This window comes from Trachurus japonicus, chromosome 5, assembly GCF_045865225.1.
Source record: "Trachurus japonicus isolate A0001 chromosome 5, Traja_1.0".
In the NCBI taxonomy this organism is placed as follows: Eukaryota; Metazoa; Chordata; class Actinopteri; order Carangiformes; family Carangidae; genus Trachurus; species Trachurus japonicus.
The window spans coordinates 23070637-23094404 of NC_140911.1; the positions used below are offsets into that span (position 1 = coordinate 23070637).

General features: G+C 40.6%; 1 protein-coding gene across 2 annotated transcripts in view; it reads left to right on the forward strand.

The window, feature by feature from the left end:
* The window catches only part of grm7 (glutamate metabotropic receptor 7), a 304574-nt gene that overhangs the window by 183154 nt on the left and 97652 nt on the right, over window positions 1–23768 (forward strand). For both annotated transcript variants that reach the window (XM_085776778.1, XM_085776777.1), the window contains exon 5: window positions 19395–19532. In XM_085776778.1, coding sequence (XP_085632904.1) covers window positions 19395–19532 — 138 coding nt within the window. The remainder of the gene's footprint in view (window positions 1–19394; window positions 19533–23768) is intronic.

Sequence of the window (23768 nt, forward strand, 5' to 3'; positions counted from 1 at the left end):
GGTCGAGCTGCTTTGTATTGTGTGTTGTCAGAAGACAAGAGGTTCACAGATTCAAGCTGAAACACAGCAAAGTCTGCAGCTTTTTAGACAAACATCCACAGCTTGTGATAAGATCAATAGTGAGATGTGTTGGATCAGTGGCCAGAAATTTAAATACACAAAAACATGTGTCTGTTGCTGTAAAACACTTTTATTTACACGTATATGTACATTTATTAGAAAATGATATTATATTCATCACAGTTATTGTATTGAAAACATCAGATATTCATTAATTGTAGTTATTGTTATATTAAGAACTGCACCTGTTTGCAGAAAGCAGGATTATCAAAACCTGAACCTAGCATAATGGATTTCAGAGTTCTCAAGATCAGCTGATTGGCATCATTTTTTAATCCATTTATTTCTTTTTTCTTTTTTTTAATACGACGAGTAATAGCTATTGTTGATGATTAACCCCTCTGTCCCGATCATTGGGTACATACTGTACACTAGAGCCCTGCGCGGAACTGTTTTCTTCATCCCGCTCCCACTGAATTTCTGACGATTACCGCCCGCAACCGCAATGTGTGTGTTACACCGTGTCCTAACTGGATGCGACGCGAGCGAGTGTCCGACAATTGCGCCACATCTGACGCTCTCTGTCCACACTGAATCCGTGCGTCTGTTGTCATGGAAGCACATCAGCTGTGCGCTCGTCCGCTTGACATCAGACTGGACACGTAACTACCCGGTTAGAAGATGGGTGAATACTTGCTTACGTTTGTACCTTTTAAACAGAAAACAGGTTTCTTGAAATGTAATATAGCCAACATAAAGTTGTCTCTATAGAATAGGAACAAAAGGAGCAAAAACATAATGCAGGGTTTTCTGTAACATTATAAGACGGTGCACCGCTGCCCGCCCAAGATGAATGAAGAGTCCGCTATAGTCTCCTTGAAGCGGCCGTTATGTGTTGCACAAGACGACCATCATTCAAGAAATGAATCAGCTGCCCCTCATCCATGACGCCGTCAACGCACCGCGAGCGACAGAAATAGAAACCGGGCGTCGGGCTCCAAACAGCGCATCGCACTGCATCGCTCGTGGCCAGTTAGGACATTACAATAAAACAACCATTAATTTTGCAGCTGTCGCTCGCTCGCGTCGCATCCAGTTAGGACACGGTGTGAGACTCCCGCCCGCTCCCGCAATGTGTATGTCCACTTCCGCCCGCACCCCCAAACTCTGAGAATATACTCCCGCACAATAATAGAGATGCATTGATTTTGTGTCTTCCGCCATCCTGCAGGAGAAAACACGTCATTTTATAGACTATTAATAAAGAGATTCATGGGGTTGTTTGTTTCATTTCCCTGGCCTGCATGTCTTTTGATGCACAGGACAGACAGGAATAGCGCTCCTATTTTGTTGTTTTCATTTAGTTTTTGATTAAATAACGGCTGGGCCATATTCTACTCTCCTGTATTTTATTTATTTTTCTACCTTTATATGATCACACAGTGATTGAGGTTAAGGTCTCTTTTCTAAGTGAGACCTGAATAAGAAAAATTAATATTAAAAATAATTAATATATCCCGATCCCACAGTGTTTTCTTTAGCCGCCCTTTCCCACCTGCAAGATTTGCGTTAGGTCCCATGTTCACAATCCCAATGCAGCCCTCTGCTGTGCACTCCAGAACAGTCAATATCAAACACAACTTCTACAATCAGACAACAGCACAACCAAGAAATGACTGCAGCTCTGGTTTACTTTTAACAGTGCTTTTACTTTGTTGTGAAGGAATCTCTCCCTAAGCTATTTTGATTTCAGTAGGTGATGTGTTACAGAGTTCCTATGGAGAAAGCTGATTGTCCATCTTTTGATCTATGATGTGGTATTTTAAAGTCAATGCTATAAATGCTCACCCTGAAGTAAGGTGGTGTATGGAAAAATAAAGACATCAATGGAGCTCCACTACTACAATTCACCATGGCAACAAGCACCATTCTCACCCAGTAGAGCTAGAAGTGTGACAGTAATGCATTTGTCTATAAAAACATAGATATACTTTGTGTTGCATTCCACTTTTTTCATGTAGCCCTACATACAAAAACCATTGCACACACATGTCCAGAGGTCATCATCAAACCCCACTCACAGTGACATTATGGTTTAAATTGTTACATTGAACCCCAAACTGGACCCTCAGAGTGCACCATCACGTTAGTTACGGGTTGTAGAGCGTGTAGTTGGATGGGCGGAATGGAAACAGGCTGGCTTCAAACACCGACCTCTGAGTACCAGATGGCTGCTCATGAAGCTAGCCACAGCATGTAGCGATCATGTTGTGGCAGGGATTTGATGTGACACACACACACACACACACACACACACATACATTACACATTACCACGCAGTGGCTACAGTGACATGGAAATGGTTTAATGCTGCGTTGTGGCCCTGAGGTGAGAGGGCTAACACAGCAGGTTGCTGCACACCAGCGATAACAGCACATGCACGTCATAACCTATTCCAGGATTCCCGCCTCACACTCACTGCTGCCCAGGAGTGTCCTCAGCTCACAAGGTCTTTTCATCTGTTTGAATCTACACTTTGCCTTTTCAAGTCCGAAACTTTGTCGTCGTCGTTTAACTTCATTAGGTACAGCCGTAAAAAATAAAAACGATGAGGCAGGGCAGGGAAGGGAAAATGTGTTCGAAGGTCACAGTAAGTCATCTGAAATACTAAAGGTAAAGAGAGGTACACACATTTTTGAGTACATGTAACAAATGAAGGTCCATAACTATATGTAAAAATTGTAAGGTAAAAAATGCAAAGAAATAATAATACTGAAGCCATGAAACTCTAACTTCTGCCTAAAGGTTTATTTTTCAAATCTCAAAGGAATTCGTTTTGTAAACATCATGAGAAACAAACACAGGCTGCTAAGAGAAAACAAATAGATTTATTGCGTTATGTTTATGTGTAATCTTTATTCTCTAACTTTTATGGTTGTCCTCGACGAGGAATTTTCATAGTCGAATCTGATTGATCAGATTTTGCCCTTTGTCGACTTTTGTTGAATCATGTTGTTGTTGTTTTATTCCCTCATTGATTCATGATCATATTTGCATCTTCTGCTCCAGAAAAAAAGAGCTAAAACATCCAATTAAACAAATTAAATTCTTCACTTGGCATAAGATCACAATAACAGTACATTCTCCATCCATTATTTTCCTTATCTCGCTCATTAGGCTTGCATGCACAACATGCATGCATGACTGTCTTTCTTCGGTGTAACAATGAGTATAGTTGGTGCTGTGAATTAATTAGTGTGTATGGCGAATGAAAACCTGTCAGTCCCATCATTCTGTGGGCATGATACAGTATGTACATCAGTGCTTGTAGCTGGTTCAGGGGTCAAGTGTCACAGAATCATGGGCAACGCTGTTTTTTGTGTGGGTGTAGAGTTCTCAACGGGCCTGAAAATTACAACCCGAACCGACCCGACCTGCGGGTTATTAAGCCCGGACCCGACGGAGCCCGACAGACCAGCATTAATTATCTACCCGAACCCGGCCCGGCCCGGGAAAAAAAAAAAAAAAGTGGCATGCTTTCTTTGCAGCAGGAGGTGCCGCTGTCCTATGACGCAGCACTCGTCTTCTGCCTCACGTCATCTGGCCCCTCCGGTACCGGCCCCGCTAACGGGCGGGACTTGACGTACTGCTGTAGGCTACATCTGCCCTTTGATCAGCGGCCAGCTGCAGCAAATTATTACATTTCCGCCACGGGAACGGTGCCTTTGTGGAGGTTTATCCACCAACCAGTGCGCGTGCTGTTGACGCACAGCTGCAGCTGTGGATGGTCGGCATTTTCCGGCAGTAATGTTTCAGTGGTTCTGCCCACAGCAGCACAGGATGCAGAGTGGGATATTTGTCTGAGACTCACACGTGAACAAACAACAATTTACACCAGAAATGTGTTTTATGAGAGGAAAAAAGGAAGCCCGAGATCCGACCCGACCCGAGTCACTTTCATATGTTTGCGACGCGAACCCGGCCCGAACCCGCGGGTCCGGTCGGGTTTGTCGGGCTGGCCCAGCCCGTTGAGAACTCTATGTGGGTGTATGTGCGTGTGTATATAGGTGCTGCGCGATCAACAGAGAACACATCACTCAGTTTAATCTTGTAAATGACACTTTTGGCCCAAATTCAATTTTCCCTCCATTGAAGGGAAACAACACGAAGTGAGGAGTGACAGAGAGAGAGGTGAGGACCTCCTCATGGACATATGTACTGCTGGTATTTGTATCAGTATAGGCTGCATGACTTATTAGAAAACAAAGAAATTGTAGAATCATAGAGCAGGGAGCACTCCCATATAGTCAGAAGAATAGTATGAATTATTTTTCATAACCACATTTTGCAACGATTCAACGACGAGATTGGCGGTCAAATCAGACTTCTCCGAATCGAATCAAAGAATCGTCAACTATTCAGGGTCATTCCTACTAACTGTCCTCTTAAAATAATAAGGATAGATAGCTGCTTATATATACAGCTATACAGCTTATCGGGTAAATGGGAGTGTCAGACAGGAGTAAATCAGTGATGATGAAAGCAAATAAAGCAAAAAGTAAGAATAAAAAAGAAAATTTACAATAAATAAACTTTATTCCTATCCAGGCTCTACATCCACCCCCAACTCGCTCTCACTCTGTGAGCATATTATTGTTGAGGGTTCACCACTCCAGACTAATAACCCTCAAGTTGGAGTGGGTTATAAAACCCTCTAACACCAAGTAGTGTTGATGCAGGTGTCCGTCTCTTTGAGACTGGGATTGATGAAATGCCACACACCTAGAAATGTGAGTTCCATATGGTTTTTACCAAAGGATAAGTTATGATGTGTGTCATTGTGTGTGAGCATTTGCTTGGAAATAGATTGTTATCAGTTACTTTATCTATTGCAACATTCCAGTGTAAATAATTTTCTACCAATGAATTTCCCGTTTCCAATGGAGAAAGGCAAATGTCTCCTAAAGCTTGTTTGGGTTTTATACCCTCCCTCCTTTTAAAGAGGCTCTATTCAGAGTGACTCCATCTCAGTGAGAGGGTGTGGGGTCCTGGATTGCAGTCTGGCCCTCACTACACTGTCATAGCTCAGAGGGGAGACGGTGGACAACATGGAGAAAAAAAATGTAGACTGTCAGTCAGAGCTAAATGAATGACTTCATTGTTTTACTTTTCCATTGTTTGAAAAGAAAAGTTGGCTTTAGAAAACGTGTATGTTAGTTGGTAGGTTGTATGGTTTGTTTTGGGTTTGATCCTATTGATCTCTCAGGCTAACAGTCGACAGAAGGGGATGTTAATATGCTGAAAATATATCAAGACACAAGTGTGTTATCAATGAGCAGACAAAGTCATTATGTGTTGTTGTTGTGAATGTGTGTGTGTGCATGTGTGTCGCAATTAGAAGGCTGAAAAGCTGTCTTGGCAGGGGAGAAGACGGTAAGGTGGCAGTTATAGTGAACGAGACGGAGAGCTGTGAAAGACAAGCCAGGAGAGGAGTCGGAGAGGGAAAAGGCAGATTAATGGCGTCATTAAAAGGCGGCCGATTGGCGGTCAGGACGCCTCGGTGCTACTTTTTAACACACTGGGAACCACTTCAGGGTCATTTTTCAACACACGGGACAGGTCGATGAACTTAACCAAGTGGAGAGTCTAAAGAGAACCATAACGCTTTAATAACACTGTAGCACAACCTGCACTGTGAAAAATGTTGCAAAAGGGGATTGCCAAGTTCATTAAATTAAAGAGCGACGCCAAGAGATGTAGGGTGTGTGCGTGAGAGAGAAAGAGATTTATTATTATTAATTTATTATTATTTCATTTATTTCTGACGTTTACTGTTATACTATCACTATTCTCATGATCACATATTATCTTATTTTTGTTTATTATTTTACACACACACACACGATCTGCGAGACAAAGGCAGAAGAGCTTTCCGGTCTATCAAAAAATCCTCATGCATTGATATCCCAGTCAGAATCTGGATCAAAATATTCAAATCTGTAATTGAACCCATTATATTATATGGTTGTGAAGTGTAGGGTCCTCTTGTAAACCAAGAGAAATGGGACACACACCCAATCGAAAGCCTGCATACAGAGATTTGCAAAAGCATTCTCAAAGTCCATAGGAACACCCCCAACAATGGATGCAGAGCTGAATTAGGCCAATTTCCCCTTTTAATTCAGATCCAAAAAAGCAAGCAATAAAATTCTACCAACACCTCAAAGCCAGCGACCCCAACTCCTACCACTACAAAGCCCTGCAGTGCCAAGAGGAGAGCAAAGACAGGAGTCCCCTCAACCAGCTGGTCCACAGGCTCAGCTCCACCATCACCGAGCACCAAGACCACCCTCACACAATCTGGCCCCGCTAAATTATAGAAAAACAAAAAGACAATTACATCAACTATTGGACATCTACAATCAAATCCAAAGCAAACGTCAATGCTATTTGGCCCTAAACAGAGAATACTCCATGGCAGATTACTTGAGTTCAGTAACTGACCCCAGACTGAGGAAAACCTTGACTAGACTGAGCAGCCACAGCTTGGCCTTAGCAGCCGCCACCTGGCTGCCCAGAGAGGAGCGCCTTTGTCAGCTTTGTCCACACAGACAGGTAGACAGAGCAGCACTTCCTGCTGCACTGTGACACATACACACACATCAGAACACAGAGATTCACTAGAATCTCACACACAACACCAAACTCCACCCAACTCTCAGACCAAGACCAATTCTGTCATCTATTAGGAGAACGAAGGGCCACTGCTTTAGAAGCAGCAATATAGTATGTGAATGAGTGCCATAAAAAAAGACATGAGCAGCTGCTCCTGCTCCTGTTGAGTTTTACCTGCTAAATTATATTTTCACTGTTTATTCATTATTATTATTATTACGTATTATATATTTGTTTATTTATTTATTTATTTATTTATGTGTTCTTATCCCATTGTTGTAATGCTTTGGCAATATTGCATTAACAGTCATGGCAATAAAGCTTGTTAAATTGAAATTGAAATTGAGAGAGAGAGAGAGAGGAGGGTGCAGTTAAAGTAAGATTTCAGCTGGGGTATTACATCAATAGCTGGGCAGCAGAGAGACCAGAGGAAACTCCTCCTGATTCTCTTCAAAGCCTTCTTCATTATGCATGTGCAGCAATTACCTGAGGTCTGTGAGGAAACGTACCGTGCCAAATGACACTCTGATTAGTTACCGCAATCACAGGGTCAAAGTGACAGCTCCACTCAGCTCGGCTGCCTGCAGACACACATAAGTCTAGCTTAATAACTTGGGGTGATGCTCACTTGTTACTCTGCTGATGTACAATATAGTATTGTGTGTATCTGCTGTAATTACTGTTTTTCTTCTTCTTTTCCTGCTGCACATTGTTAGGCGGTGTAAAAGCAGCATTCATTTAGGTTTTACCAGGACCATATGGTTTACGATCAGTCAGTTTTTCTTTTTTTTCTTTAGGTAAACACTAAAACAAATCTAAACAAATCTTGATGAGTGTTGAATGGTGGGTCCACGTGGTTTCGGCTAAGGGTGTGACTGAAAGTGATGACTACTTTGTTGTGACATCACATACAAACATCCTGACGAAGGACTTAGATATCGACCTTTGTACAAGATGGGACCAAAAAAACAATCATCTAAATGTTGAAAATGAGAAGTAATAAACCCTGAGTGGTTTGCTACCTCTTAGCATCAACACCATTTACCCAAATATAAGTATGTCAGTAATGTAAGTATAAAATATTTACTTTGTGGTGAGAGATGTAATAAAGTGGTGTCAGGTTAGTGTGAGGGAACCAATACAGTGCAGTTTGGACGAGCTGCCACGTTTTTCATTTTTTTACTTTTTCCAGTGGTGTATTAAAGACACTCTGCAGTATTGAAAAGATAATGAATTACAGGCAGCACCAATAGTATGAGATGGTACTCCTCCTGACTCCTGTCTCTTATGTGATTAATAGCTTGTTCATGGACAACAATTACAACAATACAAAACTATATACAGTATGAATTTGCGCTTCTTAATCTGATCAACCTGGTATAAAATCATATCAATCCATTAAAATCCAATAAAAGTATCTGTTTTCCCTCTATATGCAATTAGATTATAAATCTGAAGTACTGTAGTAATGTTAAGCAAAGAAATACAGGAAACAAAGTGTCTAATAATAGATGTTTATATTTATCTTTCTCAAATTCATTACTGACTGGTCAGCTGAGTCAATTACAGTTTACGAATTAAAGCAGAAGTAAGTGGTCCGGTCGTTTTCGCTAATGCTGCGTTCCAGGCAGGCTTTTGAAATCGTAAATTACAGCTTCAAGTCACAACTTACGACTTTGTAGCGTTTCAGGCAACCCACTCGTGTTTTTCCGACCTGTTTTACCGGTGAAAGTCACTATAACGGCCACTCGTAACTTCCGACCGGTGAACTCGTACCAGATCGAACTGGTACCACTTCACGGTCGGAAAAATACGAGTTTCCTTGAACGCACCATAACAGTCCTCGTCGCTACGTCACCACATTCACGGCGTCCCTTGGCTGCACACACAGCCCTGCATGCCGTTCTCTCTCCTCATTGGATAAAAACTGTAGGATACGATAAATGTTTTCTCTTCGGCTCAGAGCAGAGCAGAGTGACTGACAGACCCGTGTTTCGGTCCAAACACTCTATGTAAGTGATTGCTGTCGGAAGATATAACTATTTAAGACTTATATTAACACAAATATATCACTTACTTCTGCTTTAAAAACAACATTGTTCATTTGCAGTTTTTAACTTTTTAAATCGTTGCCAGGGTCTGTTAAAATCAGGGGCTGGATCAGTTCTTGTGTTTCTTTTTCAGCTGGGAATAAATCATAATTTGCTCTAATGTTGGCATTTCTTTAAGAATAAAACTAAATGCAATCTAAGAAAGGCACTCTTGCGCTTCAGTCAAAAAATTGTTCATTTGATTCTGATGAAGATGCAGCAGTGTTGAAACGTTAGTCTGTTCAGTCATTTTCGAAGTGGCCCACTTGATTCAGTATCTAAATGCACAATTTGACTCCACAATAAAATTAAAATGAAAGAAACAAAAAGACAAATAACAAACCCAAGGCAAACAGCATTATTGTGACAGAGTCTGCCCCACAAATTCACATCACAGTACCTGACCCTGAAAATCTGTTTTGTCTTTTGTCTGTGCAGTGGTTAACTGTGTGGCAGCAGTAATTCGCTGAGATAACATGTCACAATAGTCTGGCACTCTTTACATTGCGCTGTCTGTGAAATCCCTGACCCAGAAAATGTCAGGCCTTTCTCAGTGAACGAGAACAGTACAACCAAATCTGGGAGAGTGGAGGCCACTAACCTTCGCTTTCCACTGTTTGGAGTTCCTCATTATTTCTGTCACAAGTTTTCAATTCAAATGGCTTCATTGGCATGACATACATTATACATATTGCCAAAGCAAGCGTTTGGAATTAAAAATAATAATCAAGAAAGGAAAACAACATCTACAGTATAGTGTTGTGATTACTCTAGAAATAAATGTATAAACACTGTAAAAACAAAGAACAAAACAACAAACAACAAATGTGTGTGTCAGCTGACGAGTGTCACTCCCTGTCCCTCAGTCTATGGCAGGCAGAAACATAGACTGCTACTAATTTATTATTCTTCTTTGGTTCTTCCCCTACTGTAGCAGGATCGGCAGTTTTTCCTCACCTGATAGTTTTAAAAAACATTTTGTTATTGATTCAAATTTTGGGAAATATATTTCTTTAATATTTATATATTTTTCACATTTGGTGAGGAAGTGTAATTCTGTGTCTGGTTGACTAAGGCTGCAGTGACAGCACAGCCTCTTTTCTCTCACAACAACATTTGCTGTGTTTCTCCTTTGATCTGTGTTGGCAGCTTTGATAAATAGCATCTCCTACGTAACTACAACAGTACTACATATGCGTTGGAGGACATGGATGTGCAGGGTCCATACATTTGTGTTTATAATATAGTTATATAATTTTCTATTCATAAGTAAATACAGTATTATATTCTATATTTCATGTTTAATGTGAGGCTGTCACTAAATAAAAGGTCAAAGTTGTATATGTCACATGAATGAATGAATGCAGGTCAGACTCAGCAACAGGCATTGTTACAGAGCAAAACAAAATGCTATCATCACATGATTATTGTGGCTTCAACTAAAGGGAGGCACACAATGATTAGACTTAATCAGAAAAACACTCGTAAATCAAATTAGGATGCCAAATTATTAATCTTCAGGTTCTGTGGTGTGGAAATTAGTAAAATCTTAAAGCATCAACCACAACTTTGTTGAGAAAGCTAATGTTACCCTCCTTGCTCTCACCATCAGCAACAGGCCATTGCATGCTGGTGATCCTGGCACTGCAGTGGTAAAAAAAAGGAAACCTGTTAGGTTGAAAAATCAGTGTGACCTGGCCTGTTCAAACGCTGCTCTCAAAACAATCCTGCTGTCATAGTGGACCCACTTTCAGTAATTAGCTTTTCTATTATCTTCAGTGTTTGGGTATGCAGGAAAAGCATTTTGGAGACGCACATGGCTGCAGTAATGATGGATGGATTGGTGCAGTGTTGCTTATTAGGAAATCGTTACAGCTGAGGGCAGTTACAGTTATTTTTAACAACATGCTGCACCCGGCTGACTCCAAAGGTGAGGGCAGTGGGCTTACATCGTCAAGCCTCTAAATTAGTTTTCACTCACAAGACCGATGGAAAACACGGCCGGTGTGTATTTGTTTCTAAGTAATTAATGTTCAGTCATGCTTTTGACCAACTGCCCTTTACAATGTTGTGTTTCAGCCCTTTGCAGAGCATGTGAAGGATTCTGGGTAACGAGCCTTCCAAATTTTAATGAAAAAAAACACACTATTGTTTGTAATCAAAATCATTTGTGCCCTCTAAAACTTTTCCATATCTCCAGTCACTTTTCCATACAAATTCAACCAACAACCAAAGATGAGTGAAATCTGTTTGTGATGTCCCTCCACTGCTGGTGCTGCTATGTGAACATGAGTTGACTGGGTGAAGGAGATAAGCATATGGTGGAGCTCATTCTCCATGTCATTGCCATTAACCCACTGTAGAAGAAGATGAGGTCATTACAGTAACAGAGCTGCAGTCAAAGGTCAAACTGTGGAAAATCATGTTGAAAACATGATGGAAATCTGACAGCAAGGTTTCAGTCTCCTCATTGCTCCACACACATCTGACACTAGACATTTTGTTTTACTTCTTTATGGCAAGGCAAGGCATCTTTATTGATATAGCGCATTTCATACCAAGGCAGCTCAATGTGCTTTTCATTAAGACAAAACATTTAAAAAGAACAGCATAAAAACAAAAACACAGCAGGAGCAAAGAAGAATCAAAAAGTAGAATAAAAGAAAATTGATGAAGTTTAAAGTTTTTAAAAAGAGCTCAGCTATAAGCACATGAAAAGAGAAATGTTTTTAACCTGGATTTAAAGGTGCTCACAGTTGGGGCTATTTCCTGTCATGCATGATACCTTTTGTAATGTTTGAACTGTGCAACAGTGGTGTTGTATATTGCATATTTTGGATGTGCTCTATCAAGATGATGACATTTAGCACATCACATATGTGAAGTCTGTGATCTGGGAGAAGTTTGATGGCAACATCTAGGTGGTCAAACTCACCTGAACCTCTTTTGCATTACAACATTACATTTAACCAGGAGCTATCTCAGGTAATGTTAACCATTTTGGTTAATATCTTTCAACCGTGTATGATGGTGTAAGTTTCATTGGATATAATATATTTCAAACATGCATACCATACTTACTTTCATTTTGTTCTTTCTTGCCTCAAGGGTTTATATAATATAGTGTCTTGTAAGCCCATGTGGGCAGGGAACCTTTAGGTCAATGACACATGAATAGAAAAATATTCTTTTTATTTATTCATAATAAGGGCTGTGCGCCTTGCAGAAACACACACGTATGAGTCAGTTTCTGTGCACTGACAGATCTGAAGACGTTCTAATACATACAATGGGGAAATCTAAATAACTAAACAAGAGCAGGGAAACCTGAGTCGTGCTGCACATTATTATAACAGTCTGTTCTTTGTGTTTATCAAACAATGGTGGGGGTGGTTGTTATTCTGTTCAGTGGCACTGCAGCCTCTCCTCAGGACCCGGAGACAAACTCAGATCTGACATTATATGCTCCATAAAGTAGGCTAAGTCCCATCAGGGATTCATATAAATTAAGATCAAACACTGTGTTCGCCCTTGAGGTTACATCCAGCTGCAATTATTGTTGAATCCCCCACCTTTTTTTTTTCTTTTCTTTTTTACCAAATGTATGCCCTGCATACTGTTCCACTAATGCTTCTTTCCAAAGAGTAATTACAAGGACATTTCTAATTTAGTTTTCTTTAAAGCTGCGGGGAGATGCCGCAGGAATAATCTGCCCTTCACTCAGACACAATTTAATGTCTTTCCTTTTGTTCCATGTAGCTTTGAGGAGAGAATAAGCTTCTTCTATAGGACTGATAGAGAGGAGATGCACATAGACTGCTAAACACTTAGAGAATTATTATAATTTCTATATAGTATTATTGTATGTATCATATATTTGTTAGCACTTGTAAGCTTCTACAGCACACGTCGGACTTATACATTAAGAATAGCTAGTGAGTTTTTCTGTTTTTATTTATTACAAGCTATCTCAAAATGAAAGAAAGAAATACGTCTTTAAATACTGTAGCTGCACAGCTGTCCCTCTGCAGCCCATAGAGACTGGGCCTGAAATATCAGGCTCTGCTTGTCAGTCATGGCTTCGCCCTACTTTTAGCATCCACAGAGCCTTTCTGGTGCACCACTGCTCCACTTGTAGAGGTACACAGTAGGTGAAAATCCTGCATAAGTGATGCAGCAGATGCACAGATGATTTGTTTCAACTGATAAATAACAGATGCAACTTTGCAGGAGAGCCACGGCTCAGACAGGCACGATAGAAAAAATAAGAAAAAATAATTAGATGAAAAATAATTTACCTAAATCAGGCAAAAAAAAAAAGTTTTGTTTTGAATAGTAGGTCTTTGCCCAGCTCACACACATTTATGTAAACTGTCTCTGCTCAGATTTATTCTGAAAATCCTGACCAGAAGTCTGTGAAATCATATTTTTCTGTCATGCTGATATTCAGATGAGTTTCTGCTAACCAGGTAGGCCTGGCTCATCCCAATTTATGTGGGCGGGTCTCTCGTCCTGTGGATGGATTACAACTCCGGTGGACTGCAGCTGGTGAAGTTTGTTCTTGTTCTGCTCATGTGGAGAACTTGTACATGTGCTGCTACACCAAATTAAGACCAGAAGTAGGAGTTAGAGAGTTAGACTGCAGTGAGAAGATCAGCTGTTTATTAGTCAGCAGCAATTTAACTTTTTAAAAATCAATGATCTAAATAGAGCACCATTAATGACACAATCTGTTCCATTCATCTGAAAAATAGAGCATCTGTGAAGCATCTATAATCATCAGATTACCCATCCTTGCTCAGTGTATTAACATTAGAATGTTGTTGGGTTAATCATCAATTAACCAACAATAGTAAACTGTACAACATGTGCAATTTGACCATGATAAAAAGCACAATAAAAATATCAGAAGAAACAGGCAGCTTCATGCAAAGTAGGGTGCTGAGCCAGATGACAACATCATGACAACATGACATGACTGATGTAAACATGGCTTTACAGATGTAAATCAATGTGGCACAGTCTCACATGCATTGACAAAGAGGTGAGCAAATTAGAGCATTTGGTCACATTTAAAGGAGCAGTAGAAGTCACCTATGGTACATTCAGTGTTTCAAAGAATCAGCAGGTGTTCATTCATTCAGACTGCACAGTGCCCTATAACAACCTCCAGCAATAAGGTAAAGCCGTCAGTATGAAGCCTGACAGCAAATACCCAGGGCAAAAAAAAAGGAAAGTCCACAAAGAACTTGTGGCATGACTCACTCCTGTTCGTTAAGCTCACTCACAGTGATAACTGAAGGCAACTCAGAGTAGTATGTCAACATTTTTTATCAATTCAGCTCTCCTCACATCTCTACTGTGGAGAATGGACAGACAGAGAGAGACTGAGAGGGTGGCGGGAAAATCACCCTGAAACTGTAAAACTGGGGGGGGGTCAGGTTTAGGTGTAGTTTACCCTGTTCATGCAGGCCCTCTGGTGGTTGGGACGCCGGCGCCCCAAATTAATTAACACATGAAAGGCGTCCTTAATACAACGAAAGTAGGCATGGTGTAATGAAAACTTCAACACAGACCTTTTAAGGACACTTTCGGCAACATGTAGAAAAAAAAAGAAGTTTCTAGGTGCTACGGTTTTTTCACAGTCACTGAAAATGTCAGACTACGGCAGCCCACAAGCTACGTCACGTCAACAACGAAGGTGATTTAAACATATATGTACCATCTGTACACCTCTTCTTTCACTACCAAAAAAATTTATACTGTCATATAAACAAAAGCAAAGAACAAAAATGCAGTTTTTACCCCATTAAAGTTTTAAACAAGCCTGCTCACTCAACACAAACAAACCCGGAAGTCATTTTTGACTGCCGAAAAATACGGACAATCATCAATAAAAGACCCACTAAAACACTGAATAAAATTACAAGCTTACCCTCTTTTTAAAGCTGAAGATGTGCTCGACAAAGCTGGCATGTTCAATTTTATCCATCGTGACCAGATAATCCATCATAGGTTACGTTTCCCCGCAGTGCTAATCCTATTAGTCATTCTCCGTCAGACTGCGCACCCTCTTTGCGCAGGTCTCGTCGCCTGTCAATCAAAGTCACGGGGGTGACAAGTTCATTTGTTTATATTCACCTCGTTTGTTTCTGGATTTATGAATGATTACAAGTGTAACTCAAAAAACTGGATTTTTATACCTATTTTGAATTTTATTCGAATACATATATAAATACAAATACTTTTTTTCCCTCAACAAATACAAATACAAATACTGGATGCTTTGCACAACCCTAAGGTTCCAACCATCATTAAAACTACAAATAAAAAATAAAGCAATATACTGTATACTGTACATGTTACTTCTGTCATTTGTGTCATGTTGCTACAACTGAGACATTCATGTGAGTGATGACTGTTGGAGCAAAGCTTTTTTCTATGTCACTTTGTTCTGTGCTTTTGTACACCAGAAGGAAGAAGCCGGAATTTACTGTGCAAAGGGTGGGAGTCATAATTTAAAGTCAAGCCAGCTATCCGCTGTAAGCATTTGTTGTACTGGGACACTGGGTTAAGCTGTGACTCACCAATCAGCCTACTAGACCATTTAACAATTTGATTCACAGAGTTTCTGTTCTTTAAAGATAGGTTTCCAATCCCTGACACCAGAGAAACAGAATCGATTCAATAAAAGCACGACAGAATAAGGTCGTCAGGGTTTTGTCAGTGTGAAAATGGGACAGTTTTCTCAAACAAAACAAATACTGCTGTCCCTGTTTGCACATGGTTTCACAATTTACTTCAAAGTGCGGTTTTACGTCAATAACTTTTCAGAGTTTGTACACACTCAACTGTCTGACCCTTAATGGATATAACCTTTTATTTGTGCACATAGCCTCTAAAATCAATGACCATTTCTTTAAAGGTAGAGTCTGGAGTTTTGTTCTTTGGTAATACAGTCTGAAGTGCTGGAGCCGTGGGCTGATAGCTGACCATTCACCAACAACGGGAGCCTCCGTGTTGTTATGCCGTTGTGGTGGGCTGGGAAGCAGGTGTTAGTGGCGGATGCTAACCGCTACCACTAGCCGAAGTTAGCATCGAGCTAGCTCACTACAACGGCCCTAATACTTGTTACCAGTCGAGGCTTTAGTTGTCGGTGACGGTCTTGAATCTCTCCACGGCTCCAGCGCTTCCCTCAGACTGTATTTCTTTTTCTTTGCTGATTGAAACCGAACTTTTATGGCCCCCGGTTAAAAAAAAATTCCCGTCCACACCCCCGGTGTGATAAAAAATATCTCTGTCAACATGAAACTGCAAAATCTGCCTCAAACAATGTCATGCGCATACCGGAAAAACAAAAATGGCGAACTGAGACTGGGCAGATTCCTTCATATGCACTGACAGCAAAGTTGAGTTACTTATCGCTGTCACGTTAGCCGGTCACATCTAGAGTGCTCCTCAAGTCTCCAAGGATACAACTTTTACCGTAGCACAGTGTGAAATTTCAGTTTTCCTCGGTTTTCCTGTCCACACATGACTGCTGAAACCGGACTTTTCGAAAAAAGTTCACCCTGGACTCCAGTTACAAAAAACTCCGGTTTCAGGAGCCCACAACTGCGGTTACGTGTGGATGAAAGGCCAAACCGTGCAGAGAAACACGCGGTTTCAAAAATACCTGCGTTCGTATGGACGATCCCTAAGATGGTCCCAAATGGCACTCCTGCTCAAAAGCAACAAAAGCACCGATCCTTGTGGGGAGCAAGTTGAGGAACAAACTTGGTCAGAAAGAAGATTGTAACCAGAGATAAATGTAATAGTTTGTACTGTGAAGAGCAAACAGTTCGACTTCCCATTTACAATTGTGGTCTCTGACAGTCATAGACTTGTTCAAATTCCAGTTAAAGCATCGCTCTTACCTTGCTTTACTCGAATTGTCCTCATCACCACAATCTTTTTGACCAAAATGAAATGATGCTCCAAAACCATAGGCAAACAGGTTGATTTCATGGTTGCATATTGAGCTTTGTTTCAGCGAAAACCATGATCTGCAAAAACAACATTATCTTGGAGGAGAAAGCAAACAAGCAACATGTCTGAATACACCTTTAGCTAAAGATCATTCTAAGACTTTTCTATAAAAAAAATATCCAGGCTAGTGGTGACTTCTTGTCCTGTTCGGATGGGTGACCGAAAGTGTCTCTCTCTCTCTTCAACATCCAAAACAATCTGATGTCCTCAGAAAGATGCTGCGCAAAAGATAAAGCAATGTTTTTTACAAATGACAAATGAGGTCTTCAGATTCTTGAGGTTGTCTGACAGGGCTGCGGCAGTTGACCTGACAAAAAAAGGTCATGGTACAGTTATATACTCAAAAAGAGGCACTTTTTAACACACCCTGTTTGCTTATGCAAAAGAAATACAGAGTGGGCCATGAGAGCTGTGCAGAGTGAGATTCCTTCAGATGAAATATCTGCCCCTGGCAGAAAAAGGCCGAAATCTTCAGGCTCCACTAGCTCAGTATCTTCCCTCCCAGAGTCACTCTGCGCTAAAGGGCATCATCCCGTCTTGCAGCTAGATCACATCACTGAGTGAATTATGAATTAGAACTCTGACTGTAATGGACTCTTTTCAAGTTTTACCCTCTTGTCCTCAATCCTATTCTCCCCAGCCCTTTCATGTCGTCTTTGAACCCCATCACCTCCCTCACAAACCAACTCCAAGCAAAGGAACTTGGAGGTCAAGATCCTACTATCAGCCTGTCTGAAATTATTGAAATGTATACGCCAGTGACATCATCATAGGATGTCAAGGATATCTCACCAGTATCAGTGACAGATGGAAATAGCTTGACTGCCTGTCATTCGCAAGACAAAGCTTAAAGGTAGAGTAGGGAGATGATTAAGTGTTCCCTCATCATAACTCAATTTGTGGCACCAACTATTGTGAGGCTCTGAGTAATAGATTGGAGGAGAAAAGACTGTCAAAAAGGAACAAATAATAGTAATTCTGATTTGATTTCTAATGCATCATGAAAGCAACCCATGGATCAGGCTTTATGATCATGTTCAGATTTGTCCAGAATCTGGTTCAAATATGTTTTCATATAAAACACTTCTGATTGTGTGGACAAAATCCAAATGAAACAAATACTCACTTCTATACCGACAGTATTGCCTTTTTTTTGGCTGTGTGCCGTATGAACACACTGGGATATTTTTTTATCCGTGAAACCATTCTCAAGCTTTTGTCTTTACAGTATGTGACTTTATATGTGTGGCTTTATGCTCTTGGATTCAAGGACTTATGTTTGTTATTGTTCACGTATTCTATACCTTGGAAACTTGATATCCTCTGTCCTCTGAAATATATTTTTGGTGTTTGATGTACCAGCTTTAGCATACTCTCTGACTTTGCTTGAGTAGAGGGCACGTTACTAAGTAATTAGATATAGTTACTAGTTAGTTACTATCCCCAAAAGTAAGAAAGAGTTACTACAAGTAAATATTGTGTTCAAATATGTCAAATTACTCTGACTTCCCTCCCTAACCCCCTGTTCATCTATCTACTGCACTAACCAACTCACTCAGTCAGACAGGCTCCGCGACACGCTCCGTCTATCAGCTGTTTAGATCAGTGGCATGTGGAAAAGGCGGAGTGAATAACACCGTTATTTTATAATGCTGTTATTCCCATCACTGTTTATGATGACCATAATCCCCTACAGAAAATAACACATTTCTTCTGTTTGGTTCGTGTTCAACTGTCCTTACTAATGAATAGAATAATGATTTTCATATTGATCTTCTTTCCTTTTCCACATGATTTTAAAACTTGTATTATTCGTCTTGTGTTTTGTTTCCCCCCCTTTTTTGCTTTTGACCTGTTTCCTGTTTTGAAGTCTGTTTATCCTTACAGTTAATGATAATCTCTTAATGTGATTAGAAACCTACACACCACCTTCCACATCTCCGGGCCCTTTGTATTTTGTGCATAGGTTATATGTATAGAGCTGCTTCTGGTGATCCAAGATGCCGTTCTATTCATCCCTGTGGAGTTTTCTTTCCTTGCCAAGAATTTTTATTGCCATATGCAAGGGTTTGTTTTTTGTCTTGGCTTGGCATCTGTTTGGGCAGTGATGCACAAAGGCAGCGTTTTTGAACTGGGTTAACTGGCAGCTGTTCCTGAGGTTCTGACTCAACATCTTTAGAAGACATTTTTAGACTTTAATGTTTGTTTGAGCATCTACTGTAAGTGGCCCCCAAACTTAGCTTTGTCATGATCCACTGATGTTTACATGTTATTTGCCTCATTATAGTAGTACTTGCAGATTGAAGTCACTCCTGAAGAAGTGAACTTGTCACTGAGAGCACTTTGGATGTATTTGCATAAAAGCAATGATTTAAGTGCAGAACAGACGAGCAGATAAACAATCTTACATTAGGGAGCACATCTTGTTTGTTCTGTTTCTTCACACATGAGTGCTGCTGTCACCTTTACTGCTTGCATGATCTGCTCTGTGATTGTTACAGCCTAATGAGCAAACCTCCTTTGTTTTGTTGACCCTTTCAGGGTTCGATGCATACTTCACATCACGGACTCTGGAGAACAACAGAAGGAACGTGTGGTTTGCTGAGTACTGGGAGGAGAACTTCAACTGCAAGCTGATGAGCTCCTCTAAGAAGGATGAGAGCAGCAGAAAGTGCACAGGTGAGTGAGATTATTTCAGTAACACAGATGAAACCAGGGAGGGACAAAAAAGCAGCCGTGGATGTCCCAAGAGCAGGTGTGGACACTACACACTGTGCACACGGGTTTAAATATAAGTTACTAAATATGAGTGTCTTTATTAATGGAAAAGGGGTGTGTGTGTGTGTGTGTGTGTTTTTTTTTTTTTTACTGGGCAACAGCTCTCAATATGTCAGAGCAAACCTGGATAACATCATAACCTCCTCCCACTACTACTTTTGCATCATCAGCCCGTGAGGTCTGTTCGCGCGACTGGACACTGCCAGCTTGGACCGGACCAGAACATCAGTTTCCTCCCGTCTCACTTGCTGTGAGAGATGATAGTTTATTTGTTTTCAGTTTTATTTGTTATGGTCGCGTGACGATGCGGCTCAATAAATCAATAAGTAAATAAATAAATATAGCAGATCATCGCAACGGCACAGTGTGTAGTGTCAACACAGCAGTAATCCATCCTCATCTTTCATCTGTGTTAATTCAGTCAAGCTGAGTTTCCATTACGCATGCCGACAGCCTTTGATCTGTCATCAGTGTGACGGGACAATCGATATAGATAAACGTGTATGTGTTACAATAAATAGGGGTTATTGTGATTATTAATTCCATTTAAATGTGCCTGGAACTGTGGAAACCTGCCTGTGAGGTCTTGGTGACGTGTGCGCACCAAGTCAATTGCCTCCCTCTTCCACGGTGAAATCAAACGTGCGCCTCGCGCGCGCGGCGGATTTAAAGGCGAGGAGAGGAGCTCATTTGATTGGTGAAGATCTGACTCGGCTGTGTCAAACCCACTCCACGCCTTCTCTCCTCCCTCTATGCCATTTGCGCCGGTGGGAGGGAAGTAGGCGGGATGCGCCCCGCTGCGCTTCGAAGGAAAATTGCAAACTGCTCCTGGACACGCCTCGTTGGCGAAGCGAAGGCGAGGCGCAGGCCTGATCCGCTGCGCCTGCGCTAGTTTACGAAAATAGAGCCCTCAATGTCCAAGCAACAGAAAATAGACAGAGAAAACGTTACTTCAGAATTGTCAGTTCATCATAGCACCGGTGAGCTGCAGACAGAAGAACTTCTCAGAGAAAGAAAGATTCCAGCACCAATATCCCACTTCTAATGAACACTATCATTGCATATTGACTTTTTGCCCACACTTGGTCTTCTCTGGTGGAGTTTGTGGGGAAAGTACAGATGTATTTGCAATTCCAAACAGAAACTCATATGTCTGTCTGGTCTACAATCAATATTGCATAGCAATTAGTACCCCATATGATAGTGTGAACAGACCTTGAACACTAATGAACCTGTTCTATTCAAAGTATTGATTGAAGCCACAAAATAACTTATTATCTTGTCTCACTTATTTTTCTTTAGGTTTGTCTTGTTCATGCTCGGATTAATAATTCTTATCTTATTGATATTTGATTTTAACATGTACGCCCTGCTCAGTCAATTTGACTAATTATCTTTATGGTTTCCTTTTCTCTGTAATTCTTTGTTCTTTTTTCATTGCTGTGACTTCCAACCCCCATTACATATCAGGATTTGAACCACAGAGGCTCAGGGATCATCTGTGCCCCCAAGAGCTGAAGCTTTAATTACATAATGTGCACGTCCTCTGTGCCACGTCAGGATGATTGACTCCCACTGTGCCCTCAGAGCAGCAGACATTGGGGACAAAACACACCAGCAGACAACTTCATTCCATGAAACTACCCTGAGCAGCTAGACAGGGAAAAGTTCACTCACTCACTCAAAGTTAACTCACTGTCTGGTTATTAAAGTCAGAGGAGGTCAGGGTTACTATCTTAAAGGGATACTTCACCCAAAATCTGGCTGACAAAAGATTTTCATATTATGGCGGGGCATAGTGCTCACTTTTGAATTGTCCAAACACACACACTTTGAAACATCCAAATACCTCCATACTGCTCACCCATACTGACCCAAGTGTCCTGAAGCCGCAACATGAAAAAGTTGCATTATTTGCAAAGCATTATTTGGAGTCCCCCACCCCCAAAACTCCAAAACCGTTTTGATAACTCTGAAAGTTCTCCAAACCCTTCCTTGGCATGACAGTGATGATGAAGTATCGATTTTGGGTGAAGTATCCCTTTAAGGCGACATAAAGAAATCTTCACAATTTTCTTTTATTTGGAATTTTAAAAAACAGGTCTTATAATAAAATATAACTTAACCAGACATCAAGCTTAAAACAAGTCCTTGTGCACCACCAGGATTTCAGATTCTTGTTCATTGTGATGTTCAGCGACGGCATTGATGCAGAACATGATTAAGTCAGCAGGGGATCAGTGTGTTAATTATTTCCAGTAATTCCAAATTTCCAGGTGGAAAGAGTATTGAGACCAAGTACCAAGACTTTGATGAAATTTTACTGAAGTACAAGTAAAAGTACTGGTCTAAAAATGTACTTGTGTAAAAGTACTGTACTGTAAAAAATAGTAAAGAGTAAAAAGAGTAATAAAAAGTGACTTAGTTACAGTAGGCTACTTATTACTTGGGGTTGGGGTTCTTTCCTGTGTTGTGCAAAAAGGACAAGAGGTGAAAGGGCCTACTACTACTACTACTTCAAACTACTGAGATGCTTGACCCAGGAGTAACACACCTCGCTATTGTTCGCTACTGTTGTACGCTCAAGTTTGTTATGTGTTGTGTTCAGTAAGAATCCAGACGCTGTTCTCCTGATGCAGCATCAGGCCTTTTTTCAATTCAGACCAACATTTTTTTACTCAGTTACAGATACTTAGTGAAGTAAAATACTTCAAAAAAAAAAACATACTAAAAATTACAGAAATACAGTACTGTAATATGAGTAAATGTAATTTGTTACTTCCCACCTCTGGGTAAAGGAGGTGTGTTATTATATATATGGACAGATAATGGGGAACAACAGGCTCTTAACAGAAGAGCAAGACAGCAGACTAAAAGAAACATAAACCTCATTTGTGGTCATTTCACGTTTTCTTTCTCTTTCTCTCATCTCTGCATATGTTTGCTGTCTCTTTGTTGTTTGTGGTTGTTGTTGTGTGTCTCTTTGCATTGGTATCATGTCTCTTTGTGTTTGTTCAGGATCTCTTTGTTGTCATTTTGTGGATCTCAGCAGCAGTTGTCTCTTTTTATGGTCATCTGCTAAAGACCCCCCAACCCCTTCGCATGTTTCTGAGAAAACAAGGAAATTTGTGTCATGGAAGCGTCGTCATAAAGATGTGACAGCATGTGTCCTGAGAGAAGCCATAGGAATTGGTCAAAAAGGAACATTATGTTTCCAAGATTATTATCAGTCATGACGTCACGTCTTCACTAATGACCTGTCAGATATTTACTGTAATTATCTGGGTTTCATGTAACGACTTCGCTGTAGGCCAAGAGCCAACTTTCATGTGTGCGACTGCTGCTCATTATGTCTGGGCATTTCTCGGTCTTCACCGAGAGACATGAATAAAACATCCAGAGCTCTGTGAAGCTCAGTGTGTCACTGGTGAGCGCTGTCGCCTCCCAGCAAGCAAGTTCAAATCTCCACCTCTCATAATGACACATTTTGTTATCACAACTATAAATCCCCTTAAACCTCTCAAAATGACAACATACAGTGCTTTGCTACCCCCTCCTCTCTACTCTAGCTAAAATCTACCTATTTCTTTCATGTGAGGCTTTTAATGAATATCTGTAAATTTGCAAATTATATATTCCGCATCCTGTCTGCATTTGAGATGTTTAGAGACATTTGTAAATAGCAGCATCCACAACAGTGCATATTTGAGTTGTGTGTATGGACATCTGTAAATTGTCTACCATCTACCATGAATCTGTATGCAAGGGGACTTCTTTGCCTGGGGCCCCCACTGAATCTAGGATTGGTTTCCTCCCACATTGTCTGGCCAACAGGGAAATTAAATGTTAAATAGCTTTTAGATCAAAATGGACACATTAGGTTGAATAGAGTGTTTAGACAGATAAAGGAATGTATGGATAGAGATTTGATGATTGCAAAATCAGGACCAAATTATCCAAACCTGTAAAATGTAAGTAACTGATTTACAGCCGAGACACGGGGCTTCTCTCCTCTTCACCAGATTATCTGAGCGGTGTCGGATAGAGATTAATCTGATGTTAGAGAGGTGTTGCTTATTTCTGATGAGCTTGTATTGAAGCCTGACTCTTTCATCATCACTTCAGACCAACTTTATT